General features: G+C 58.3%; 1 protein-coding gene and 1 long non-coding RNA gene across 7 annotated transcripts; one reads left to right on the plus strand and one right to left on the minus strand.

Moving 5' to 3' along the window:
* The first annotated feature begins 129 nt into the window (after positions 1-129).
* Positions 130-4,679, plus strand: LOC147649668 (uncharacterized). Its single transcript, XR_015278182.1, has 2 exons — positions 130-606; positions 717-4,679. It is a non-coding gene; the product is annotated as an uncharacterized LOC147649668 (long non-coding RNA).
* On the minus strand, positions 3,955-27,567 carry NPDC1 (neural proliferation, differentiation and control 1). 6 transcript variants are annotated; one of them, XM_086858215.1, is made up of 9 exons: positions 27,255-27,567; positions 14,289-14,429; positions 8,450-8,557; positions 8,152-8,325; positions 7,969-8,035; positions 6,926-7,010; positions 6,696-6,775; positions 6,500-6,596; positions 3,955-5,541 (listed from the first exon to the last, which is right to left on the minus strand). In XM_086858215.1, the coding sequence occupies exons 1-9, from the start codon at positions 27,343-27,345 to the stop codon at positions 5,464-5,466; spliced, it is 921 nt and encodes a 306-aa protein (XP_086714341.1). In that variant the 5' UTR covers positions 27,346-27,567; the 3' UTR covers positions 3,955-5,463. The 6 variants fall into 6 exon arrangements, with proteins under 6 accessions (XP_086714341.1, XP_023793767.2, XP_086714339.1 ...); XM_023937999.2 differs by having other exon boundaries at positions 14,289-14,432; positions 27,255-27,523; XM_086858213.1 differs by having other exon boundaries at positions 6,382-6,596; positions 14,289-14,432; positions 27,255-27,490.
* Positions 27,568-27,648: the final 81 nt, after the last annotated feature.

The following is a 27,648-nucleotide window of genomic DNA, read 5'->3' on the forward strand; positions in this document are numbered from 1 at the left end:
CCCTGCTGCGGCGCCGCCGGGGCCTCTGAGAGCGGCGGGGCCGGGCCGGGCCGGATGGAAATGGGCCCCGACCCCATTGGGCCCCGCATTGGTGGGTCGGGCGTGAACTTGATCCCCCAGGGGGGCGGGGGGCACGGACGGAAGGTGCGATGGGAGGGGGCTGCGCCGGCCCGCACCCAGCGCCGGTGGGAAGGTGGACGGGGCGGCCCCGGTGAGACAGGGAGGGGGTGAACACCCGTCCTCGCCCCTCGCGGGGCTTCGCACCCCTCCGGTCCCGGGGGACTCGAGGAAACCCACGTCCTTCGCACCCCTCCGGCCCCACGCTGTTCGGGGTCCACCGCGCCAGAGTTAGGGCAGCAGCAGTCACGGGGTCTTCCCAGCTGGGAACCCCCAGCGCTGCGGAGCCTAGGCAAGAAACGGGATGGCTTTGGGGAGCTATTGGCGGCATGAACCGGGGCCAGGGGCTGGTGTGAGGGCAGCCTATTCAGCCGCGGCAGCCACTTGTCCCCAGGACAGAGAACAAGCTGCGCGATGTCATTGCCCACCGTGTCATCGTGCAGCAGCTGGGATGGTCCAGGGCTTGACCATCACCTCTTGCCCCTCTTGGTGCGTAGTCTTGTTGACTGAGCCTTAGCTCCTTGTGGAGCATGGACAGAGCTGAGGCTCCCGGGTTCCCTTACAGTCTCACCATTCCTCTCCTCTTTCTCACTCTGCAGAGGAGGGTTGTGGCTCGGAGGAGCATGTCCCTGGGGCCCCAGAGCTCGGGGTGTGTTGGCGGGAAGGAATTGCAGCTCTAACTACCGTGTCCATCGGCTCCACAATGAAGCACGCTCCATATTTTCTCTATCTTAAAGACTTTCCCTTCACACTGCCCTTCACAATGGTTCTATCAGGGCTGGCTCCAGCCATTTCCCATTTTCTTCCCTCCTGGCTCAGCACTGGAACCTTCCCGATCCTGACACTGCCATCACATCAGCCCCTGCCTGGCTCCGCCCGATGCCAGCTCCTGCGTACGGTCAGGTACCAACGGCATGGGCACCCCCTGACCTCAGCTGGAGCAGGGCGAGGGGTGCTCCTTCTGCCAGTAGCCCGTGATCCCAGCCGGAGCAAGGCAGGGAGTGATCCCGCTGCCGACACTACTGCGTGTTTATTAACCCGGATTACCGAGAGCAGCTGCCGTCTCGCACTGGAGATAGGGCGAGCAGATAGGCTGGAGCAGCCCCCCCCGCGGCGGGATGGGAATGGGGCTGTGGGCGGGGGAACTCGGGGAAGGTGCTTGATGATGTTTATGAAGCGCTTACTTTGGCTCCTGAGACGGCTGGAGCCCAGGGATTGGCACCCGGGGTGAGGATGCCCTGGGACAAGCACCCAAGGGTTGGCAGACAGGGACTCATACCCACACCTGGCATCCAGGGACTGGGATCCACAATGCCCCTGGCCCAGCACATGGCTCTGCTGCATGTCAGGGGAAGAGCTAAGCCTCTTGATGATATTCTTCTAAGGAAAAAAATAGTCCGGTGGATGAGGTGGAATTAATGTCTGTTCCTGATGCCTGGCAGGACATGTACTAGGCTGCCCATCCTGGCTGTGCCAGACTGCTCCAGGAGGCAGGGCAGTCCCAGGAAAATGAACTAAGGATTCAAAAACTTTTTCAGTGGGGACATGGGCAGCCCCGAGTGAGCCCTGTGGCTTCTGGACCTCGGGGGTCCCACGGCCAGAGTGGTGAAGCACCTTCCCCAGCAGGGGCTGGATTCAATCTGGCAGGGGACGACTTGGAGCGTGCTGCTGGGGATGCTGGAGCTAGTGCTGTGCAGGCAGAGCTGCCCGCTGCCTGCTGTGCTGCTGCCTGCCCCACTGCCAGCGGGCAGAGGAAATCTCTCTGCGGGACCCCGATGGCAGCCATCAGCCCTGCTCCTCCCGGGCTCCCGCTGCGGCCCAGGCTTTCAGAAGCTCCTTGGCCTGGCAGTAACTCCGTTTCCCTTTGATTTATTGTTCCCGGGCTGGATCCCCTCCTCCTGCCGACTTACTTTTTCTCTCCATCCCCCCGGGAAGCCTTCCAGGCCTCCCTCCCCCCTCGGCCTCTTCTTCCCCCCCCCCGGCCCCCCCCGGCCCTCAAACGCATTCCTGGTCCTTTCATATACAGACGGAGGGGAAGGGAGACGTTGACTTTGAACCGGCCCCTTTGTAGGCGCGGGGCCCATTGTGGCGGTGATAGTTTTAGCTGGGGGATGTGGAAGAAGTCAGTGTGGTTTCTCGGTGTGTGCCCCCCCCCCCCCCATACATTTCAATGATTTTGGGTGATTTGGGGGGGGGGGGGGGGCTGCACGAGGTTATTGTGTAGGGTCTTTGAACACCAGTGACCACTATTCTTCTGCCTGCTCCAGAGCAGATGGATGGATGCATCCTTCCACCAGCCCAGATCTGGAACATGCTGGTGTTCCAGGCTTGGCCAGGCTCTGTCTAACACAGCCAGGGATCAGTGGGATCCTGCTAAGAAAATGGGAGCAGAAAAAAAAGTGTCTGCTTTACTGGTTCACTGAGATGGCAGCAGGCTGGAGAGGGCCGAGATGTACTCTCCTGAGACCTGCTCATCCTCCCTTTGCAGAGTGTACTGCTGTGGTACTGGTGCTTGGGATTTTAAGAGAGTGGATGAGCATGAATTATGTTTTATGCATGGTCAGGCCGTACTTTTCTCTAGCAGGTGATGGAAAGGCCATTGGGGCTGTGCTGGATACCCCTGAGTTGCCCACCGAAGGGGGGCTGCAGTCCTACATGTGGTGGGTCAGGGTCCCATAGTGAGGGGGCCACTCCAGGACAAATTAAGAAGGACTGGACAGGGAGTTCTAGTCCAGAAACCCTGTGCCTGGAGGAATGCTGGTCTGCTCCCTGTCAGCTGGGCTGCGGCTTACCCAAGAGGACAGTATGGAGTCAGTCATGCCAAGGGGCCAAGGGGAAAATCACAGAAGGTGTTTTGGTCCAGTTCTGTTCCCTTATTACAAAGGCCCTGGGCTGTAATGTGTCTCACCTACACCAACACAGTGCCTGATACACCAATGGGCCCACCCCATTGTGTTACAGCCGGGGGAAATGAGGTGGGGGCTGAAGCTCTTGGATGTCCGCAGCACAGGTGCCCTGTCCCTGGACAAATGACTCTTCCATGCCTGGATGTGTGGTAGGGACAGGGATTCCCAGGGGATACAGAGCTCCTGTGGCCACCGTGCCTGGAGCAAGGGGGTTTTCCCGGGCAGAACAGTCAAGTTTTACTATTAGCTAGAACTTCCCAAAATGTCTGGATGTGCTTCAAGAGATTGCTGGGTTGTGGGAGCAGAGGAAGGACAAATTTGGGGACCTCAGTGGACACGAGTGACTTCTAGTCTGGGTCTCCCCAGGACTGAGCCCTGGGGGCATCTCAGGTTATTTGGGGTGTGCATCACCCGGGGGTGCAGCTGGAGACCCCCATGAGAGAAGCATTCCGGGTGGGTGCTTTGGCGGTGAGTCAGCATCCACCTCCGGCTGCCGAAACCAGGAGAGATGGTATCAGCCTGATGGAGGGGTTTGGCGTGATCAAAGGAGCTCCGCTGCACACAATGCGGGGACTCGATAGCCCTTATCTGTCATCCCCGAGGTGCGAAGGGCCCCGTGGGGGCTCGGGGCGGAGGTGGGGTGGGTGATGGGTGCTGAAGGGCTGGGTGCGGGGGCTCCCACCCGACCTTTCTCTGGAGAAACCTCTCCTGGCAAATAATGAGACAAGAAAATTATCCCAGGTTCTTTATGTGCCTGGGAAAACCCTTGGGAAGGGTTTGAACGCTCCTCCAGCTGCAGAAGCAGGATGGCTGCTCCCTGGCCCCTAAGGAAGGTTTGGGGACCCACAGCATACTCCCTCCCGGTCCCCTTGTCCCATCCTGCTGTCGAGAGGAGCCCCCCGAGCCGCGGGCCCCATACCACACACTCGCATGGGTCTCAAACATCGTCGTTTAATAAAATCTCCTTTTAAAAGAACTACAATTCTTACAACAACGACAAGAGGTGTGGGGAGAGTGGCAGCAGCCCAGGGGAGGGGGAGTGCAGGACACGGGGACAGAACCTGAGCCATGATGGCCTCTGTCAGCTACCCCACCAGGGACAGGGATGGTCCCATGCCACCATCACTCACCAGCACATCCCTGCCACTGCTGCCTGCCCTGCCCATGCCTGTCCATGTACAATGGCTCCAGAGAGCACAAGAGGTCACCTGTGGCTGTGGCAGTCCACAACAGGGTCTGGACATGAAGCCACAGGACAAACTAACCCAAACCCTGTTCTGGGCCTTCCACTGGAGGGGTCCATGGCCTATGCACCTGTGAGGGTTTGAGGAAGAGCTCTGGGCTCCAAGCAAGAACATGTTGGTGAGGGCTGGTGAGGCTGGACATGGGCAACGGAGGGGTGCAGAGGGTCTGAGACCCAAGAGGTGCCTGGGATGCAGCAGTGGAGACTGTTGCCTGCCACAGAGGGATTCTCAGAGAACACACAGTGCCAGGCTCCACAGGGATGCTGCCAGGACATGAGCTCTGTGGGGTTTGAAGCAGCACAGCAGAGCCCCCATGCCTTGGCTGCCCCTCTCAGCCACCCCAGCTCCTTCCAGCCCTATTCCTGCCTCCCCCACAGCCACATAATCTTAAAAACAAAACCTTGAACACTTTTTCTCGAGCTTTTACCCCACTGAGGCCTGTGGTAAGAGAGAGCCCATCCTCTGCCAGCACAGACTGGGCTCCCAGATCACAGTGGCATTGGGACTGTCCTGAAGCCCAGCACCCCTAAAGGGGTCAGAGCACAGGGCAGCAGCTGAAGGAGCATCCTGGGGAGTGATGCCAGTGCCTGCTGGAGCTTCTCCTGCTCCTGCTATTGGCTCCCAGAGCACTATTCTGCTGCCAGAAGCTGCCCAGGCTGGGGTGGAGGAGGCAGAATGGGCACTGAAGCCCTTAGCTCCAGGGAAAGGCTCCATCCCTGGCAGATGGGCTCTGGGCAGGCTGTCAGCCCTGATACCAGGCATGAGCATGCCCAGCCCTCCTGGCCCTCTTCTGCTTTCTGACCCTCTCTCTGACTCCTTCCCAGCTGCTATGCATCAGCCTTGCTGCAGCCAAGGCAGCAGCCCCCTCCTGAAAGCCAACTACAAAGGGACAGTGCCAGGGCAGCACCCCCAACAATTTCTGTGCCAAAGCAGCCGCCCCCTGCGCCCCGAGAGTTGTGAGCGAAGGGCTACGCAGGGACGCGATGACAGCAGCAAAGAGGACAAGGACGCTGGAAACGGGGGCAATCCCCCCCCATAGCTGTTAGTGGGTGTTTATTGGGCAGGCGTGGAACAGTCTGTCAGCGCGGGGTCAGCGTCCCTCGGCCCAGCTGTGGGTGCCCCTCCGGCACGGCCACCCCGCCGGGCACGGCCGCGGGCACAGTCTGTAGCAAGCTCGGGCGCAGGAGATGGGGTGGTTACTGGTGCGACTTCGGGTTGGAGGGGTGTAAGGAGGAGTCATCAAACAGTGGGTTTCTCACTTCCATTTCTCCGGTCTGCCGTGGTGGAGGGAGAGGAATGGGGGAAGGAGAAGGTAGGAGGTCAGAAAACAGTTGGGATTCAGCTGCCCCATCCCAAGGGGTTTGGGTCTGAACCCCAGCCCGGCAGGGAGGAGGGAGGAGGAGAGGGGGGCGACCTAGTGGGCTGCGATGGATGATGAGCACCAGGACTCCCATGACCCGGGAAAGGTGCTGCCTCCCTGGCATGGGGGGGATGAAGCAGGATGATGTGTAAAACCCAAGGTCTTGGGTGGGATGGGACCCCACAGCTGGGCTGGGAACCCCAGGACAGCAGTCCCAGCCTGGCTGGCAGAAATAGAGTTCCCTGCTCAGACAGGGGACCTCAGGATGGGCCCCCCCAGTACGGCTGGCAGGAATGGGTTGCCCTGCCCAGACTGCCTGCCTGCCATCAAGTGCCCTTTAATGGGCCTGTAAAGACCCACTGATGACCCTCGATCTGGGCCCTGATGGCCGCACTCGACACCTATTACCATGTAAAAGGCTCCTCTTCCTCCCTTTGTGCTCTTTGTACCTAGGGCTGTTAAGACCTGCCCTTCCCCGAAGTCCCCCTGCTAGCCAGGAACATCCTCTCTGGATGTGAGGGGTCACAGGTCTGAGCTCTGGGAGTTAGGATGGCACAAGGACGAGACCCCCCCGGCCCTGGTGGCCAGGAGCAGTGACCTGTCACTACAGGGATGGTGGGTCAGGTGTGCCAAGGGCTGCTCTAGTTCTCTGCTCCCAGGGAAAAGCTTTGTGCCAGGGCATGCACTCCTGCCCACTGGAGAGCTTCAGTGGGAACTGGCCAGGGACATGGGGGGAGCAGAGCGGTTGGACCACCTCAAGGTTTGATGAAGAACATGTGGAAAAGGCTCCTCACACAGAAGCGCACATCCCAGGCACATGTTGGACACCCCCACATGCACAGGTACTCCCTGGCCCTCCTGCAACTGCATACCGGAGCCAGCCCAGGGCACTCATACACGGTGAAGTCTCCATCCTCATTCTCCTCATCAGATGATGCTGGGTCTGGCAGCTTGGGCTCCTCTTTATGCCTGGGGGGAAAAGACACAGAGAGGAGATGAAGCCCAGTGGGATGATTAGGGCCATCCCAGTTAATGGCAGGACCTGCTGTCTGCTCCCAGGCTGCTTACTTCTCCAGGGAGAGCATCTGCTGCTTTTGATGCTGGTAGTGGTACATTTGGGCACTCTGAGCCAGCGTCTTGTCCCCGGGCTGTGGAGAGAGCAGGAACAGCTGAGGAGGTTGGGCTTTGGAGGGCCCCAGCCTGGCTGGTGGGGGGCCTCTACTGTGTGGGAATCCCTCCAGCAGAGCACTGGGGCCTGAGTGCCAAACACTCCTCAGGGAGGGACATGGGCGCCTTACCGAGATCTTGTCATAGGGCAGGGGGCTGGCTGCTTGCTGGGCTGAATACTCTGCTTTCTGTGCCAGCCTGATCTCCTTCTGCAGCCTGCCAGGGAGGGGAATTGGAATCAGAGAATCACTAAGGTTGGAAAAGCTTTCTAAGATCAAGTCCAACCATAACCCAGCACTGCTGAAGTCCACAACTAAACCATGTTGCCAGGTGCCACATCCACATGTTTTCTGAGCACTTTCAGGGATGGTGAGCCCTTTCCAATTCCTGACCGATTACATGAATTTTCCCTAATGTCCAGCCTAAATCTCCTAAATCTCCCCTCAGACAGCTTGAGGCCATTTCCTCTCACCCAGTCCCTTATTCCCTGGGAGAAGCGCCCAACCCTCCCCTGGCTGTCCCCTCCTGTCAGGGAGTTGTGCAGAACCAGAAGGTACCCACTGAGCCTCCCTTTCTCCAGGCTGAGCCCCTTTCCCAGCTCCCTCAGCCACTCCTGGTACTTCAGACCCTTCCCTAGCCCCATTCTCTTTTCTGGACATGCTTCTGTCCCTCAATGTCTTTCCTGCCATGAGGGGCCCAAAACCAGGATCTGAGGTGCCTCACTGGTGCCCAGTGTGGGGCACAATGACGTCTCTAGTCCATCCTAGAGGATATGGGGAGCCATAGGAGCAGATGACTCCGTTCAGGAGCCAGTGACCCTTGGAGGGTCTCCCTGTGATGGCACCATGACAGGCACAGCCACCTCCATCCCATGGGGCCTGGGCACAAGGCACCAATGTGCTGGCAGTGTCAGCACCCAGCACCACAGTAAGGCCCACACCAGGTGCCACCTGCTCCCAGGAGCCTGCATCTGGTGCAGGGGTGTCTCACTACTGTCCTCCTCCCCCAGGATGTCTCACTACTATCCTCCTGCCCCAGCCATCTGATGCCACATCTTGGGGGGACTGGCAAGGGTAGTAGGTGCCTCTCTTCTAATCCCTCACGCCTGGGAAATGTGGTAATACACTGCCCTGGGCACAGGGACACCAAGGGACTGCCAGCAGCCCCAGCTCACCTGCACCAGCAGATGGCTGCCACGATCAGCGCTGAGATTCCAGCCACTGTGCACACCACAATCAGCCCTGCAGAGTTGGAGAGGACAGCAAGGGACAGCAGGTGAGCTGGCAGCATGGTGACACCAGCCCATACTTCCCTGGTGAGAGTGTGAAACCTCTCCCTTTGAGTCCCAGGGTCTCACCAAGCACCATGTTGTCATTTGCAGGGATGGGAGATGCCTCCACCGGGTACTTCTGGACCGTGGCAGTGGTGGGGAGGGTGGTGGCTGCCATGGTGCCAGCAGGACCCTGCTGCAGATGCCCCCCTCTCAGCCCACTGCTTGCACGCTGTCTGCCGCGGTCAGGCACCAGGGTGGCTGCGGGAGAAGACAGAGCAGTGAGTGGTGCATGGGCAGCTCCAGAGGGCAAACCTGCCTGGGGTGCAGGGTCTGGCTGCCATGGGGTCCCTGGCACCGCCAGGAGCAGGGAGTGAGCACTTACTCCTGGGTCTGCCATCCTGTAGAGGGTGGTGGCGAGGAGCCTCCTGCCTGGCCAGCACATCCGCAAGAAAATCAATTTCTGCCTCCAAGCTGGGAATGGAGGTCCGTCCTACAGGAGAATGAATGGGTGTGAGATGGGCACTGTGGGGTGCAGCTGTGTGCCCACCCCCAGGCCAGACCAGTACCTCCAAGAAGGGGCTCCTGTCCCAGCTCCAGCAAACACAGGTGGTGTTTAATCGGAGGCCCCTCAGACGCAGCTCTCTGAAAGCTGGCCCCCAGGGCCCATGCGTGTCCTTACTGCTTTCAGTGGCATTTTTCACCCCACAAATGCTGGAGGATCAGGAGCAACAGCATCTGCCCTTGTGCCAGAGGCAGCAGGTGCTGAGGACTCTGTGAGAGAGGGCAGGGTGTCAGCCCCCTGGTGTGCAGGACCTGCCCTGTGTCCCTACCCCTTGGGTCACTAGGAGCCCCAAGTGAGGAGGGATGGGAGCTGGATCATAGACAGATGCCAGCTGCCTGGCTGCTTCAGGGGTGAGAAGCAGCTTCAGCACAGTGAGTTGCAGTCAGAGGACACCTGAACACTGGTTTTCACTCCAAATTGTCCTTTATGGCCCAGGGTGGCTGGAGCCACCCCAGAGCAGGGCACAGTTCGGCTATTCAGCAGAGCATGGGAGCCCGTGCTCCAGTAGAGAGGTTGGTTCCTGCCCAGCACCTGGTGGGATGCAGCTCCTTTGGGGAGGGGACAGGGGTGCCCCATGCTGTGTGGGATATACCCCCAGGGGCTGGCTCCAGCAGCATCTCACAGGTGGCTGTCCAAGCCCACACCCCAGCACAGTGCTCACCAGGGACATTTGCCCTTCAGGGGGCTTCTGCAGCATCAGACACAGGCAGGACTCCCACTCTGGCCTGGGGTTGCCCAGCCATGAGGTGACAGCATTGCAGCAAGAGTGGAGTTGCTCTTCTCAGGCTCATCAAGCAGAGTCCAGCTCTGACACTCACCACCGCTTTTAGCAGGATTAAACTCAATTTCAAACGCAGTAGACATCCCTGTCCCCATCTCAATCCCCAACCTATCCCTGCTTCCTTTGTGTCCTGGGGTGATTTTATGATGCTTGTATCCCCAGTAGTCTGTTCTGTTCATGTGACATACTCAGTCCTGCACCTTTATGACTGGCTCCAAGAGCAAAGTGGGGAAAGAAGAAGCCACAGTTTCTTTTCAGAAGCGGCACTCACTCCCCCGCATCCTTCTCCAGACTGTGCTGTCTGCAGCATGGACAGACAGCGGGTCAGAGCTCACCTTTGCTTTCAGCTAGCTTATAGCTAACTAAGTTCCCTGGGCTGTTTTTTTTTCTTTTTTCTTGGATCTGTTCAAACCTGCTCTGGACTGAAAACACAGAAAAACACTGGCAGCTCGTGCCTGTGGCTCACTGGGGCCTGAGCCTTGGCACTATCCAGCACTAGAGGGACTGATAAGGGACTGAGCGAGCTGGGCTACACCCCATGAAAAGGACTTTCTGAATCTGCCATCTCTTAAAACAGCAGGAGGTGTTATTGTTTGATATTATTCATTTTTAATGTTTGCGAATACTTTGCTTGTTGAACAGTTTTTCCCACTTTTCTTCAAGGAAATCTTTTCCCAAACCAGTTGGGGGAAGGGGCCGCTTGAATTTGTTTCTGGAGGGACCCCATTTGTTTCTGGAGGTTTTCTCCCAAATTTGCCCTAAACCAGGACACTTTGCCCGTATTCAGACTGTCCCCTCAGGGAAGCCCTGGGGGCTAAATCCAGACATACAAAGGCAAGGTGGTACTTGCAGCTTGATTCCCAGATAATTCAAGGTTACAACCATTACATCTCCTCTGGAATCTGTCCTCACATCCAGTGTTTGGAAATAAACCCTGATTCCATCTGGAGCTGTGCACAAAGGCCACCTTGCTGCCCCATGACTCAGAGCCACATGAGCCAAAACACAATTTAAAAGGGGAATACTCTTGCTTTAAACAAAAGCACTGAAAGTTACTGTCCCCACATCCTCCATGTCCTTGTGTCCCCAAACTGCCCCCAGCCTCCTACCCTTAGCTGGAGCCCTGGGTTTCCCTGGCTCTTTGCACCCTGTTATTTGCATCCCAGAGCAGCACCATGAGCAAGTGGAGCCAGGTTGGGGCTGTGCCAATGCCGTGCTCAATAGGTGGCCCATGGTGCCAAGGTGCCAGCATGGGGCCATGGTCTCCCAATGGGTCAGGGAGTTGGCATGGGACAGTGTGACAGCCTGTGCCTGAGGGGGACATCCTGGTGCCCAGGATGGGCATAGCCCTGCGCAAGGGGACATCCTAGTGCCTGAGATGGGGACATTCTGTCTCTAGCTCCCTTCTGCACTCTGGGAAAGGTCTGTCTCCATAGGGAGACCATCAGGCTGTGTTGTTGGTGCTGGATGTGATGTGTCTGGAAAAAGGAAAAAAATAGTTGAAAAAGCAGCCAAAGCAGCTGCCAGGTCCCTCAGAGTCTCCCGTCCTGTGGCAGTGTGTGAAGTGGCACATGGGAAACTGAGGCAGCAGTTTGGTTGAGGCAGCTGCTGCAGCACCTGGGTTGTGCCACTTACCTGCACTAACCAGCTTTATCACCAAATTCTCTTCCAGTGGCTAAAAGCTGCCCACCTCCCATGCTGTGTGGCAGCTGAACCTCCCTCAGTGATGCCACAGTTGCCACCACACATTTGAGGGCACCTCAACCCTCAAGGGCTGGGTCCTGCCAGGCACTGTGGGTGTGTGTGATACTGGCCCTGAGCTGCTCCAGGAAACAGGGAGCTGGGGCGAGACCCAGTTCCTGCCTGGCTGCCCCAGATGCAGGAGCAGAGATGCTGCAGAGGAACAGGGTCCAGGCAGGGCACAGCATACAGGGCATGCAGGGCAAGGATGGGACAGGGACAAGGACAGGGCACACGGGCGCACACAGGACATGCACAAGGACACCCGGTGGTGCAGGCAGGGCTTGTGCAGGGTGCAGGTGCCCCCTCATGGTAGTTGTTACCACTGCTGCTGCAGTACGGCATGGCCAGGCTGGCACACAGCCCCCCAGCCCCTCTGCTCTGCCCCTGGCCTCTCCTCAGGGCTTCCACCTCCTCGGGGCTCAACCCTGGGACACACACCTACCCTGGCAGTTTGGGGAAACAGGGACCAAGGAGAGACACATGTGGCTTCCACCCTGGGCTAAGGAAAACTGTGATTGACAGTGTCCACAGGAGGGCATAAAATTCCTACAAATCCACTAACTTCTATAGTCCTGGCCCAGGATGGCTGACGTCCTCCTTGGTGCTGGCAGCACAGCAAGCAGGGAAGGGGGAACCCACACGTTTGTGAGCTGAAGCCCCTTTTCCCCCTTTTCCCCCAAGTGCTTCCTGCAGCCCAGTGGGGGCTCCATGCTGGTCAAGCAGAGGCAGGGATGAGACCCACTATCTCAAAGCACATCAAACCCATCACAGCACATGGTGTGCACATGCAGCACCACGGTGTGTGTGGGATTATGTGGACAGCAGCAGCCAGGTGCAGACAGCCAGCTGTGGGATGCACTGCACCCAGGTTCCCTGCATCCCATCTCACCTCTGCACGGATGCTGTGCCGGGTATGCTGAGACCCCTACACATTATAATGGCAGCAACACGCCACTCACATGCATCGCCCTCCTGAGACCCCAAATGGGGCTCTTCACCCAAAAAGCTGCTCTTGGGAGAGGACCCCTGGCTCCTTCCAGGAATTGTGGCACAGCAGCAAGATCCCAGGATCGGTGTCACCAACAGTCACAAGTGGCTCAAAGATGTGTAACCCTTTAAAGGAGCTGCCTGCATAGCAAAAGGGTTGCATGGGTATCCCCTTTAAAGGCTTAGGCATCCTTGGGCTACAGCAGCCCCCTGTTTGCCTTGCATTCCCTCTAAGTGTAGCTATCACAGCCCCTCTTCATCCTCACAGCCTTCTCTGGTGTTGCTACCACACGAAGGTACAGGCACGATGAGAAAGCCCCCATGGAAAAATAAATGGTGCCTCCCTGCCAAGAGGAGCTGGGCATCCTCAGGATGCTAAAATAGAGGATTTGGGAGAGAATCCCCCTTTTTTATTTACTGCAGTCCCCATACTTTTGCTGCTACAAGCTAGTGGCATTGCTTGGGACAACTGGATGGGACTGGGAGATGATGTCACCATCCCCCCATGGTGGGTCCTTAGAGGATGCTAGTGTAGTCCTGCATCTCTCTGGGTGAGGATGCAACTATGGCCACATCCTTCAGAAAGGAGCTGGGTTGCTATGGAGATGCCAGTACACGTGCAGCCCTTGTAAGAGGGGAATTTGCTCTCAGGACTTTTTAATTTATTATTAAAAAATAAACGATAAGCAACTGCTAAAGCCATTCAGTGCCAGTGGATGAATAGCCCATGGCAGAGGTGCTGACTGCTGTCAAATGTCAAGTCTGGACCTCATCCCAGGGGATGCCATCCCCTCTTATCCCCCCCGCCATCCCTCTCATTTCAGCTAAAGGGCCTTGCTTACATGCTCAACAACACAAAGCAATCCCCCAAAACCCAAAGCACCCTTCCATGTCTGCATGTAGTTCAGATCCAGGGGGAGCTGCCTCCCTGGTTCAATCCTCCTGCCTGGCATAGGACAAGCCACCCACATGCTTTTAGAAACTCTCCAGGAGTTGGAAACCCCTCAGCAAGAGACTTTTGGGGGCAGTGGGAGTGAAGAGTGGGTGAAGGGTGGGCTGGGGCAGATGTCAATACGTTCTGCACCAGGAGATGACTCAGAGGTGCTCCAGAGTACCTTGCATCCAGGTGGTCCCCAGCAAAACCCACCAGGAGCAGCCTGAGGACGTGGCCAGTCCTGGCCTCTCCCCCAGCCACAGAGGGCACTCCACTTTACACCAATAAATAATTGTGTGCCATAATTATGGTCTTTACTCACCTGTGAGATGGTCCCATGATAAGAGGGCACAGAAATAGCTCTGCCACAGTTTCCCAAGCTGCATAAAGAGTTGACTGTCATGCTAAAAAATGCCTATGCCTGGCCACAGCACTGTCTTTGCAGCTGAACCAGGGGCACAAGGGTCAAAGCTGCACTGGGAGCATCCTTCAAGTATTGCAGTAGCAGTGGGATGGGTGACATGGGCTGTTGCACCCAGGGGCTGTCACAGCCCCTCAGATCCCTTGGGGACAGAGCCAGGAATAACACCCAGTGCAGCCTCCAGTGCCCTGGTATGCAGCCAGGGAGTGGTCCTGCCCATCCATGGATGCTGGGCATCACCCAAGGAGGAAACATCAGTGAACCACAGTCCAACATCTGAAACCAAAGACAATCAGGCATTGCAACCTGGCTGGTTGGTACCAGCCCAGCCCTGGGATGGTTGAGGCCACAGGCACCTGTTTCAGTCAGCCACAGAATCAGCCTAAGTGACCACTCTGTGCTGAAAGCAGTGCCCCTGCTCCTGCACAGACAGAACCCTGGAACAGCCAGGCAGACCCTGGAGATCCCCAGAAGCTGCCTGTCCTACTCCTGTCCTTGGAGGTCCTGGGCTCCCCACAGTGCTGACAGGGCCACACACAGTCACCAGAGGAGGATGCACATAGAGCAGGATGCATATAGAGCAGGGTGGGGTTGCCAGCCCAAAACCACCCCCACAGCTGAGGTGAGTTGGGTGAGACGGAGAGGAGCAGCTGTCCCCACAGAGATACAGCTGCCATGGAGAGAAGAGAGAGGATGGGGTACTGCTGGGGTGGGGGGCGGTCCTGAGGCACAGAACCTTCCAGAGCTGCAGGGTAGGTGTGCAGGCAGAGGGGTGGAGGATGGGTGCACTTACCACTGGGTGAGAGCTGCTTCTGGACACAGCGGCCATGGTCATCCTCCTGGAAGGGGGGCAGGCAGGGCCCGCAGGCACCTGACCCCGGCGGGCAGAACTCTCGGCGCTGCAGGGCACAGTCCAGGCTCCGGGGACATGATGCTGCTGTGGGGACAGGACAAAACAGCTCAGGAGATGGAGAGGAGTCAAACACGCCCCCAGCTCTGTTCAAACCCTCTTGGTGTGGGACCCAGCCGCCCTGGGCTGTCCATGGCTGCTTCTGCTGCAGCTCCCAGCTATCAATGGGCTTCACCAAAGCAACCCCTGGGCCCTGTTCTGCCTCCACAAAGCCATTAACAGCTGGAATTAACCACGAGCTTAATGCCTAAGGAGTTGGACTCAATGATCTTCATGGGTCCCTTCCAACTTGAGGTAGCCTGTGATTCTGTGACCTGCACAAAGCAGTATGCAGGGATGAATAGGCAGTGCCCATACCCCTCAAGGTATGGGCACAGGGTGCCACCCCATGGGAGTGCTGCAGAACACTGAGCCCTGCAGAGCTGGCAGTCACCAGGATCTCCTGCTCTTGCCTGCCCTGCATGGGGAGATGAAATCCAACCAGCACAGACAAATACTTGTCTGATGACTGTCAAATCAGAAGTCCCAAACAACTCTCCCAAAGCCCCAGCAGGGTGTGACAGTGCTGGTACCAGCACCTGCCTCCCATTCCATGGCATTTCCTGGAGCAAGCAGTGGGAGCTAGCCTTCCCTAGCACTGACCTGCACCCTAAACCTCACTCGCAGTTTCATGGGGCATCTCATGCCCATGTCAGCCCCAGGAAGTCTCCACTCCCTGGGTACAGGCACGAGGCCCCCAGGCTCCAGCCTCACTGTGCCATGGCAGTACCATCATGGCTGGGTTTTCACCTCAGGAGGTGGATCTTCCTGAGGGACACAAGAGCCCTGTGTCCTACACAAAGCTGAGTCCTGGACCAGGTGATGGTGGCAAAGCATGTGCAGAGCTGGAAACAGGAACTGTGACACGAAGGGCCAGCACTCAGGTACCACCTGCAGCAGGGGACACACTGGGGTCCTGGCTTTGATGGTGACACTGCTGGTCCTGCTGCAGCACAAGTGTCTGTGTGTGGCCACGCCTGCAGCGGTCCCACAGGCAGCAGCGGGCAGGGATCAGGACTGAGGGGCTGCACTGAGAGCAGGATCAGGACTGAGGGGCCAGACTGGCAATGAGTCACAGCAGGAGCCCGCTCCCAGCACTGGCCCACGCACCCCGAGCAGTCCCTGCCAGCTCTCGCCGCCCACACCGGCACCAGCAATGCCTTGGCCACCCATCTGTCCCTGCACCTGGGGATGGCAACACAGGGGACAGCCCCTGTGCACTCCACAGCGAGGGGAACCACAACTGTGGGGGCTGTCCTGAGCATCCCCAGCCCTGCAGCACACCAAGGGCAAGGGGGACAGCACCCTGGACACAGCTGAGAGTCCTAAACAGGATGGAACCACCAGGACACGAATCATGACAGATCTGCTCCCCCAGCAAGGGCACAGGAAAGATGTCACCCCAAAGCCACACAAGTGGGATATGCACCCCCCTGCCTTTGTATGGCCATATTCCACCACCAAACTGCTCCCTGGAGGGTGCAGCTGCTACTAAGAACCCCAGCCTGTGCCCATGCACACATGCCACTGCACCCCAGGAGGAAGTCATCATCACGGGATCCAGGACCATCTTCCCCACCTTGGCTGCCACTGGCAAGGGTGCAGCAACAACAGTTTTAATGCTGGCTGACCCCCATGCCAGGCAGAGCAGCCTGGGGGGGTTGCCCTTGGGGTGGGGGAACATGCCCACTGTGCCCCATGGGAGCTGGGTTTTTTGCTGGACTATTTGCTCCCTGCAGATGGTGTGGGGCTTGGCCACATGGCTGGGTGGCAAGAAGTGCTTAATGGGCAAATAATCAGATGTCTAAGCACAGAATCTGGACTTAGCTTCTGGCTTCACGTCCCTAGGGTTACTCTCAAGGTTGCTGTGTCTAAAAATCAGGGCAGGAGGAGGTTGTGGCACTGTGCAGTCTCAGGCTGCAGACATACTGGGGTGGGGGACACACCTGTAGGGGCTCTTGTCTGTGCCACAGGTTCATGGAAACACTTCCTCCTAAAACAGGTGCTGCAAAAAGCTTATCACTGACAGAGGAAGTCACCCCAGGGTGGGTCACCTCACAGCACCAGACATTGACAAGACCCTCAGAGCCACCTTATGAGGAGCGATGGGGGCAGAGCCCCGAGCCAGAGTCCAGCAACTGGGTAAATAAAGCCCAGGCTGGATCCCAGTGAAGGCTGTTATCTTTGTTTGAGGAACAAGTTATGCTTGCCCAGCTGTCTCACTGGCTGCAATTCAGAGCTCCCCATGTGCTACCAGCCAGCGACTGATGAGCTGGCATTGCTGTGTGGGCACCCTGTGGACTGAGGGGGCCCAAAGGGGCTTTGCCACTCTCTGAGCCCACCTCAAAGCCCAGCAGTAAGAGTCTTGTGCTGGTGGGAGTGAGCACCTCAGTGCCATGCAAGGTGATGGGGACCAAGCACTCTGAGTGCCACCACCCAGGCACCACATGGGCACCTCCAACCCTGACTGCTGCCGCCCTTTGGGGCTGCCAAACTACACTGCCCCAGTTCTGTGCCACCCTTGCACACTCACACGTTCCTGGGGGCTGGTGCCACCTGTCCAGTGCTCAAGCAGACAGGTGGTGGATTCCCCAACACTCTGGCCAGGGGTCCCCTCTCCTGAACACCCACCCCAAGGTGGGCTGGCACAACACGTGGGTCCCAACTCCACCCAGCTGTGGCCATGTCACCACCTTGCCACCCACCTGTTACCAGTGTCAGCATGGCTGCTGCAGCTCCCAGTCTTGCCTCTGCACCTGCAGGGCTGCTGTTGAATCTGGGTGAGTTTGGGAGGGATCTCCCCACCCCAACCACGCCACCTGCTTGGCACCAGTGCACCCCAGCAGGGCCTGGCCACAAGTGGGATGGGCAGAGGGACCCGAGCTGGGGTCTGGCTGAAGTCCTGTGAGGACCCTAGCCCTGCATGGCCCTGCCAGCAGGAACAGTACAGACCAGAGGAGCGAGCAATAAATAACATGGAATGGTCTGGTGGCCAGCACCAGACACAGCACAGCCAGGATGCTGCTGTCCAGATGTGCCAAGGGTGTTTGGAGGAGGGGGATGCTCCAATTACCATCATTGCCCTGCCATGGTGCTCAAGTCCTGTGCAGGTGGGCAGGGAGGCCAGAACAGCACAACTGGGGTAACCCCTTAAACCTGTGTTTAAGGGGTTAACCTGGGTGGGGCCCAGGCCTGGGCCAAGCTGCTGATGCTGGAGGAACCCAGTGGCTCCCTGCAGGCAGGACCCCAGCCCAAGGCCAGCAGGTGCATGGGACACAGCAGCTGGCACAGACAGCGGGTGAGCATGAGCTGGGGACACATGTAATCAGGAACAGAGCTGTGCCCAGGAGGAAACATGGTCATGTGAGCAGCAAGGCCTCTGGATGTGTTATCCGCAGGGGAAAGCTGAGTGCAAAGCTCCATCCCCAAGGACTCACCCTGGGGAGAGCTGTGCTGGGCACCCAGGGTGGTACTCAAGACCAGCAGAATGCTTGTGACAGGGGCTGCCCAGGCAGGGCATAGAGCCACTGGCAGTCACAGTCTGAGTGGAGCAGCTCTTCCACACTCATGCCAAAACATGCAGGTGAAAAAGAAACAAAAATAAACCCAAGGAGGACATCTGTGTGGCCAGGGAGGCAGGGACTGCCCCTGCTGCGTCACTGTGCAGATAGAGAGATAAAAGTGAACGTAAGAGGATAATTAATTAGCACCGAGCACTGGTGTGAATGTTTAAGGTCCCAGCAATGCCAACACCCAGCCTCCCTCTCAGCTGAGTTGTGCCAACAGTTTGAGCTGGCAGAGCCCACTGGGCATGGGCTGAGCCCACGGGGCACTGGCTGCACAGCCACATGGGCACAGAACAGCCCATCCAGGACCACTGGGTCTGGTCCCTCTATGGCAGCAGGACATGGTCCCTGGGCATGTTAGGACATGGGCACTGAGCATGGGGGGATATCGGGGTGTCTGGGGAACAGGGTGCAGGTCTCACTCCCATGTCTGGCCCCTACATGCTGGCTGAGGCTGAGGAAAGACCACAGCAAGGCCATGACAGAACCCCAGCAGCAGTAGCAGCAGCCCCTGCAGGGCCTGCAGTGGTGTGGTCTCTGCCAGCTCCACTCCAAGGTCACTACTTCTCCTCTTCCTCATCTTCCTCCTCAGCCAGATAATGTGGGAACTGATGTGGGCTCTACCTGCCCTCCCAGTACTTCCATGGCCAGCAGGCACTGGCCATGGCTCCCTCCCAGAGCTGCAGAGTGCTCCTGGCTCTGAAGGAGAGCTCTGGAGCAGGCCCTGGGCAAGCTGGTGGGCAGGCATCAGACAGAGAGGCTGGCATGATGCCCCCACCAGACCCCAGCCCCTGAGGTCTTTCTTCCCCCTGTCCACAGCCTCCCTGGGCAGGGGCAGTGCTGCTGTCCAGCAGGAGGCTGGAGCAGGGATTGCTGAGGCACCCCAGCACCTCACCTGCACTGCCCCATGCCCAGGGATGTGGCTTCTGAAGTGAGTCAGGGCCAGTAACTGCCAGCAGCTGCAGTAATGCCAGGCTGGATGCTGTACACACCAGCCACGGGTGACACATAGACTGACTGTAGGACAGACACCCCGCTGGTGGCTGTGACCTGGTGGGCTTCCTGACCCAGCTGCATCCCCCTGCCCTGCTGTCTCTTGCGCTAGGAAGCAGATGGATGGGGACTGGATTGAACCCCCAGAGCAATGCCCACTCCTGGACACAGCTGGCACCACTGCTCAGGCAGTCCCTGTGCAAGCCCTGCCACTGCCAGCAGCTGCTCACGTCACTGCTGTGTTCCTGCCCCTGAAAATGCAGCAGCCAAGCCCCCTCCCACGCAGAGACAGCAGAGCAGGGCTCTCTGCAGCGCTAACCCCGCAAACCAGGAGTTGGGGGCCACTGGTCACATCACGTCACTGCTGGGGACAGAGCATGTGGCACAGCCATGGCCACCAGTCTGGCCCCATGTCCTGCAGCAGCACTGGTGTGTGCTAGTCCACCAGTGGGGGAGCAGCTGGAACTGCTTCTTTGTGCTTCAGCAGATTTGGTCAGACAGATGCAACATGCCATCAGCTCCCAACCCTGAGGCCACCAGGGCTTGTGTTCTGGCTCCCAGCTTTGGCTGGTGGGTGCTGAGGTCTGGCCCAGCTGGCTGAGATGATCTCCAGCATAGTTTCTGTCACAGCCAAGAAACAGTGCCAGCAGCCTTGCGTCACAGGCCGGGGACAGGGAACACCTGTAGGGAACCTCTGGGAGCATTCCCCATGCCTGCACAGCAAACAGCTCACTGCACCCTGCTCCCAGTGAGGGGACAGTCCCACCAGGCATGGCCTCACCCAGGAACAATGGAAAAAGGCCTCATCAGCACTCCCCTACTCCCACCTCCTACTCCCATCCCCATCCTCACCCTGCTGCTGCTGCTTTGGGGGCACCAGCCCAGAGCCCTGGGCTACAGGCAGTGCAGACAGTGTGGTGGGCACCCATGCTGCAGCCCTGAATGACAGGCTTCCAGAGGCTTGTCCTACTTCACGTTCATTGCCAAGGGAGAAAGGGAGGGCCAGGAGGAACTGAGCCAGGTTCCTGCAGAGGTGGGGAGATGCCAAGCCCTCAGCATCCCCAAACACATTGCCTCCCAACTACCAGTGTTCCCCCAGAGCCTGTCCCTGCTCTAGAGGAGACCCCATCTACAAGCACCCCAAAATCCCAAGTTGCTCCTGTTGTTCCAGGCTGGGACAGAACCAGGCGATCTCCACCAGGCTGAGGGAGTGGAATTTTGTGTCATCACTACTCAAAGCCCTTAACTGGGCCAGAAAAATCCCTGTTCCTTGCCCTGGCAGCCTGCTTGCTGTGCAAATGGAACAGCTGGATAGGGAGGGTGTAGGAGCAGGAGACAGCACCAGGATGGGTGGAAACAGCTCCAGAAAACCACAGATTTGGACCTCAGCAGAGACTGGGCAGAGCCAGGATGTAGAAGAGGACATGGCTTCCTTGCCTGTGGCCAGTGAGGAGGGCATCAAGCCACTGAGACACCCCCTGCTATCCCAGCCTCAACAACCCTGGATGCTGACAGCCCCAACTCCAGCCCACCAGGGGCTGCCACATCCAGGATCTGCACCACTGCATCCCACCTGTGCCCCTGCCGTGCCAGGGAGTCTCCAGCCACAAGTGGCTTCAGATATTCAGGAAGAGAAGAAATAATAAAAAAAACAAAAGGCAAACCAGGTGTCACACACCATTTCCCCAGGTCTGCCTGCCCGAACCTGCTGCTGGCTTTGCTTCGCTGCCTGCCCACCCACCCATACTGGGGACCCCAGGCTGCCACCAATGCCACCTCATCCCAATGCATCTGGCTGCTCTTTGCAGCCTGCACCACCCACTTTAAGTCTTGTTTATCAAGTTTTGCTCAAGTAAATACCAACGAACTTTGTACATGCCCTGAGCCTGCTGGGGCTGGGGTTGGGCTCTTTAATTCCCTTCTTATTGGGCAGGTTTTGCACCACGTCACAAGTGAAGCAGGTGGTGGTCAGGGCTATGGTGCAGATCAAGCACCATTGAGGGGCCCCTCCTCACACCGCTGAGGTGCTCTGGAACACTCCATTGAGTAGCACAGCACCCTTGCTGTGCCAGCATTGCAGGGGATGGGCAGCCCTGGCACCACAGACCCACCAGAAGCACTGAGCAGTCTGGAGGGAAGGGGTGGGGTGCAGCTCTCTCATCTGGGCATTCCTGGGCACTGACCCATCAGCAGGACAGCACTCCATGGGTATACACTTGCCCAGTGAGCTGCAGTAGAGCCACAGCCCTGGGTGAGCTCTCTCTGTGTGACGGCAGGGAGGTGGGAGAGGGCAGCCCACCCCACAGCTCAGCATCCAAGGAGCCGTCAGGCCAGGGGCCACCACAGCTCAGTCATCTGAAAGCAGCCACAGGCTCCCACACACTCTTACTACTGGGCTGGAAATACCCATCTGGAGCAGCAGCATCATTGCACCCACCACGGCCAAGATGCTCTTTAGCAAAGCCAAAGCCATCTCACACCACCACCAGAGACATCCTGCAGCTTTTGGGAAAGAGGCACCAGCATAATTTTGCTGATGACTCCAGCAGCTCATTGTTCAAGGTGGGAATTCTGTCTGTCAAGCTCCCTTGGTCTAGTCATGGCCTGGCACCAGCCCTGGTGCTCCTACCAGCCCATCACCCTGAAACAGGTGCCTGGGGACATAGCTCCTCACCCATGGGTGCTGGAGCAATAGGGGCCAACCTTCATGGCTGTTGGAATAGCCATTAGAAGAACAGCCATTAATTAGAAGAACAGCCTTTGGAAAAAGGGCTGGCAAAGGGACTTTGTGTGGGCACCCTCCGTGCTGGTGGACATGCAAGAGCAGAGGCAGGTGGAAACACAGGGGCTGCAGCACCCACCCCACTGGGGCTGCACCCATGGCTCTGCCTGTGCTGATTCAGCCACCACCACTGATAAAGACCTGCAGGGCCATTGTGTCTAATGGGGCAGAACCCAGAAAATAAGAGGCTCCATCAGCACAGAAACTGGGGGTCCATGGGATGCACAACTGCATCCTAGGGGTGCTGGTGAACGCAGCATCCCATGGCTCTTGAAAAAGGGCTGCAGATGGTGCCGAAAGAGCTGGACCCAGAGATTTTGGGGTATATGCTGAATAGGAAGAGGCAGCTCAGGGAAACCCTCTCCCTCCCAGCCAGGAAGCCAAGAATGATTGTTGCAGGATGGGTCCCATTACAGCAGCTCACCAGGTTGCCCTCTCTCCTGATTAAGGGCCCCCTCTCTCTCTCTGACAGGTGTGAGATGGTGAACTCCCGGAGGCAGAGCAGCTCCTCACCCACAAGAGAGCTGTGGGCTCCCCAGGAACACTATCCTGCTGAGCCCCAGCCGAGCCCAAGCAGCAGCCATGGGTGTGCTTTGGGTGCACTGGAGACCTGTACCTTCCATACCTCCTGTCTCCACCTCCACCGTACTCTCCTTTCTATAGGAACGGAACAGGGGCCAGGAGCTCAGGAAGCCCCTGTATCATGATGAGTCAGGATCCTCGCCAGCACTCAGCTGACATGTCACCTCTCATGTCACCCACCTAGTGTGATGGGCTCCCACTCAAACAGCAAATACCTCTTACAGGCTTTGCCATTCTCAATCTGTGCAGGAGTTACCCCAGCATGTGCCACAGTGTGCATGAGTTAACACGGGCAGTTGCAGCTCGCGGTGCTCCGGGGCAGGATAAGGCAGGGATCATGACCTGCTCCGGCTGCGTTTCCTTCCTCCAATTCAAAGCGCACTCCAGGCACTTAATGGCCAGTTTCTTTCCATTGCAATTCTGGTTAACTCATAAAGTGGCTAATTACAGGCCTGTAGCTGCCATTTGGAGTGGCAACAGTGCTGGGTTATGCCCAGGCACAGGAGGGAGATAACAGCACTGGCAGTGGCGTTGGGGCCAGAGGTTTTAGGGCCAGCCAGCCCAGGGGAACCCAGGGGAGCCACTACCCATTCATGGACCAGACACAGAGATTTTGGTGGGGATCAAGCACCAGGGCACCGTGTTTATGGATTCAGTGCAGGGATGGGGCTGATGGCAGCTTCTGTACCCTGTGCCCAGGGACCCAGCACCCTGCACATGGGGAGAGGCCATCCCATCACCCCTCTTGTCCCTGGGCACCAAATCACCCATCCTGTCCACAACATGCTCATCACCACATTGATGCTCTTGTCTGCAGCAGCCCTCATCAACTTTCTCATTCCTGGAGTCCACACTGTGCTATCACCCCTGCTGTTCCCCAGCACACTTTCAGTCCTGTGATCCCTTCTGTTCCCCCTGCCCCTGCCACACTGTCATCCCTGATACACCCCATCACTCCTCTTGTCTCCACCATCCACCACCAACCTCCCTGTCCCCAGTGCCCTGACCACACTGTCACCCACCTGACGCTGTGCCCCCCCGCGAAGCACCCGGCAGGGCTAAGCCGATTACCTCCCTTAATACCCCCATGGCCCAGAAGAGACATTTCAGGCAAACATTGTTGCACCTTCCCCTGTGCTGTGGAAGACCTGGGCTCCCTGGGGACTGAGGGATCCCTGCGGTGGGGGACCAGAGCTGCCAGGAAATCACAGATCCAAAGGACCTGACCCTGCACAGTGCAAGCAGCAGGCCCCTGGCTCTGGAATCCCAGTCTCCCAACCCTGAGCTCCAGCTCTCCACACACTGGCACCCCCAGGGTATTGCTGGGGTGCACATGGATTTGTGAGTCCCCACAAAGCTACAGCAAAAGGGATGAGGGACTTTCACCCCATCTCTTCCATAAACTCTTCCTTGATGCTGATTCTGCAGCTGGAGTTATCAGACATTTTTCCACCCGTTCCCCCTCCTCAGGCCTGCAGACAGAGCCCTGTCCATGTCCCTGGCATGGGTACTAGCTCCTTGGAGCCTCGTGGGATGCCTGTGCCCCACATCCCAGCTCCTCCACAGGTCACCCCCACAAGGGCTCTTTTCCCACAGTGGGAGCCAGCTGAGCACATGTAACCCCAGATAACAAGGTGAGGACATTATCTCCAAGAACAAAACCACGTGGAAAATTAAACTCAGGAGCAGCACCCCAGCTGCTGCACGTAGAAACAACTGGTCTGCACCAGTGTGGCAGAGGACACCCCACTATGCACCATGGGAGGCTTGAAGGGATGGGGCAGCTGAGTGGGACCACTGCCCACCACTGCCACCACTCCGAGGGTGGACCCAGCCAGCCTTTCATGTGCCTCAAGAAAACACTGGGGCTGCTTCCTGCAGACCGACTCACAGGATTTCAGGACTGAGAGACCACTCCCTGCACTCGGCAGGGCAGCCAGGCCCCTGCAAGCACCCTGGGCACAGCACCAGTCCTGCTGTCTTGCTCCCAAGAGCGGCTTGGAGCTGTCACAGCTTCAGGGGTCAGCATGTAGGTCCCTGAGGCCACTGCACCCACTGTGTCCCAACCCTGTGCCCAGTGCAGCGATGGACAAGCAGGCAAGGAGGAAAAGCCGAGAGATAAACAAGCCCACCACAGGCTGAGCCTGGGAACTTCCCAGGGAATGGCTCCTGCCTAGCCATGCCCAGCTGGGAACTTTGAGCACTCCCTGGACCACTGCAGAGCAGGGGCAGCCAGTATGAACACCTGTATGAGCATCTGTGCTCCCACCCATGTCCCTGCAGACTGGCGCAAGGAGGAGTAGCAGCGCAGAGCCAGCAGGTCAAACGTGGCCAAATGGGTCACTTGGACTGGAAACAACTCAGATTTTGCTGAGCATCTTCTCCAGATGTCTGGGATGTGAAGTGATGGCTGTGGTAGCAAGATTCAGGATTATTAAAAAATGGGGTTCTAGCCTGTCATCCCATTTGGAAAACATTTTTTTTGTTTGCAATAATAACAAGAATAATAACAGATGAAATTTGGCAACCTAGTTACTCAAGCGGGAAGAAATACAGCTCTCACTCATGTTCCATGAAAATGAATCCAGAAAAAGCAGCCAGGCAGGGCCTCTGCCCAAAGCCTGGTGTGATGCATAGAGACGTGGGAGAAAGAAGCCCAGCTGAGGAGCAGCAAACAAACCTAAACCACCCTGCAGCACCTTCAAAGCACTGCTGCCCTTCATCCAGCTCAGATCAGGCTCACAGCAAGATGAGGATGTTACTGAGCCACGTGCAACTGCATCCCGGGAGATGGCATCTGCTGCAGGGGCTCTGGGTTGCAGCATCAGCCAAGGAAAGTGAGGAGGAGGAGGAGGAGATGCAAATCCTCGTCTGGATGGAGCTACAGAGGCAGGAGGACATGGGTATGGTGGTGCAGGACCTTCTCCCTGACTCTCTCCTTGCCAGGAGCCAGTTTCATCAGCATACCAGAGAGCAGGAGCTGCTCCTAGGCCTGCCACCTTCAACCTCACAGCCATCCCCAGAGAAAGCCAAGGCTTGGCCCCATCTGCCTAGGAAAGGCAATTATAAAGTGAGAAGAAACAGCCAATGCTTCCTGTGCCCCACTGCACTCAGAGGAAGGTGGTGCGGTCAGGACAGAGACTCCTTTGCCTGCCCAGCATCCCAGGGATATTTCTTCCACCATCTCCAGGAGAAACCTACCTGGAGTTCCCCACTGCCACATGCCACACAACCTCGGACCCCTGGCAATGGGATGCTGCTGTTGGGAACAGTGCAAAGACACCATCCCCAGCTTTTCTCAGGGGAAAGAGGTTGAGCTGAAAATCCAACCCCATGTGTGCCAAGAACGTGCAATATCCCAGCACTGGAACAGGCTGCTGATGCGGTGCCAGGCCACTCACACTCACCTCACCTCCAGCATCCTTCTCAGGCTGGGAAGGGAAGGGAAAGAGAAACTCTCACCACCCCCCCTGACAGCATCCAGGCACAGCCACCCCAGCAGCCCCTCAAGGAACCCAACCAGCACTGCCAGGCCAGATGATCCCACACTAACCCCTTAAATTCAGGAGGAGTGGAGATTATACTGGATCACTGGTGGCTCATCCGAGCTGCCTGGATCTCCATCCTCCCATCTCAGCCTGTGTCAGCAGTACCTCTGGCTGGGCCATCCCAGAGAAGGAAGCTTCCCTCTGGCTTGTGGGAAGGGGGTGAGCGCAGGAGCATCCCCGCCACTGCTTCCAACCCTCTGACATGGAAACACACAGGCGTTTTGATCCACTGGGAGATTTAAAAATTATTGCAGCTTCCCGCCATCCCACAGAGCAGGCGGGAGCACGGCGAGGCCACCCGGGTCCTGGCTGCCAGCAGACTGTCTGTCCGGCGTCCGCCTGCCCGGCGTCTGTCCTGCCAGGAGCCAGAGCGAGGAAACAATATCGGATCCGCAAACAATGCTGGGAGCCCGGAGGCCTCTCCCGGCTCCTGCGCCAGCGAGGCGGAAAGCACCTGCCCGAGCCAGGCCGTACCCAGGCAGGGCCGTGGCACCTCCCCGAGGGCTTGCAGCTGGCGGGGGTTTTTGGGTCGCTGTTCGTGCCCACGACAGCCCCGTGCTCCCCAGCAGTGGGCACAGAGCAAGGGGACACGGAGCATGTCCAGCGCCAGAAGCCCCAGGAGGGGAGATCCCCTAACCCAGACCCCGAAACTCAAGCAAATCAAACCTGAACACCCCGAAACAACCCTTCAGCAGACAGCAGGGCAGCTTAGGGCGGTGCTCCACGGGAGGAGGCCACTCATTCCTTCTGCCCCGGCGGAGAGCAGAAATGTCACCGTCACTGGTGTAGCAGGGCGATGCTGCGGCTCCTCCCGGGGCAATGAGGCAGATGGACAAACAGGGCTCCCTCCAGCGCAGCCCCGGCGGCTCCCCGAGATGGCTCGGTCACTGCAGCACCTTTATTTTTTTCTTTGTTTCGGTGTTTTTTGATGTTGTTTTATTTTTTTTCCTACCAATAAAGGTGCTTCATGAGGCCCGCTCCCATGACTATGTGCTCCTTCCCCACTCCAGGATCCACATCTGTGGGTCCCTCCAGCCCCCCAAACAGCTGCTGGGGACAAGCCCTGCGGCGCTGCCACCTGCCAGGCCCCTGCCTGCAGCAGCGGGCAGGGGAGTGACGAGGAGGCGCTGCCCGTCCCCGGGGAGCGCTGCGGGGTGGGAGAAAGCCCCGCGGGGCTTCGTGGCAGGGGCACCTCCTACCTCGCTTCCACCCAAGAACACGAACACCCACGGATGCTGATCCCTCGTGGGGATGGGCATAATGGGAAAAGAGGGGCAACCGCACAGGGATCGTCGTGGGAGGGGACACGAGCATCCGCGGGGAACGAGGAGGAACTCACCGGCACGGGCGAGGCGCAGACGGAAGGATCCGAGGGCGGCGAGCAGCAGCAGCGCTCCGCAGCGGGCGGCAGCGCCCCGGGCCGCCACCATCGTCCTCGTCCTCGTCCACGGGCACGGGCACGGACACGGGCACGGGCACGGGCACGGGCACGGGCACGGGCACGGACACGGATACGGGCACGGACACGGGCACGGGCGGGCGCGGGGCCGCGGCGAATGCGGGCGGCAGGGCGGGGCTGGCAGGGAGGCGTGGCCAAGCGGCGAAGGCGTGGCCAAGCGGCGAAGGCGTGGCCAAGCGGCGAAGGCGTGGCCAAGCACAAGGGCGTGGTCAGACGGTGGGCGGGGCTCTCCGCGTTTGGGCCCCACCCCCTCCAGCAAGGCCCGCCCCGCCCG

Source organism: Cyanistes caeruleus, chromosome 20, assembly GCF_971803275.1.
Source record: "Cyanistes caeruleus chromosome 20, bCyaCae1.hap1.1, whole genome shotgun sequence".
Taxonomy (NCBI): Eukaryota; Metazoa; Chordata; class Aves; order Passeriformes; family Paridae; genus Cyanistes; species Cyanistes caeruleus.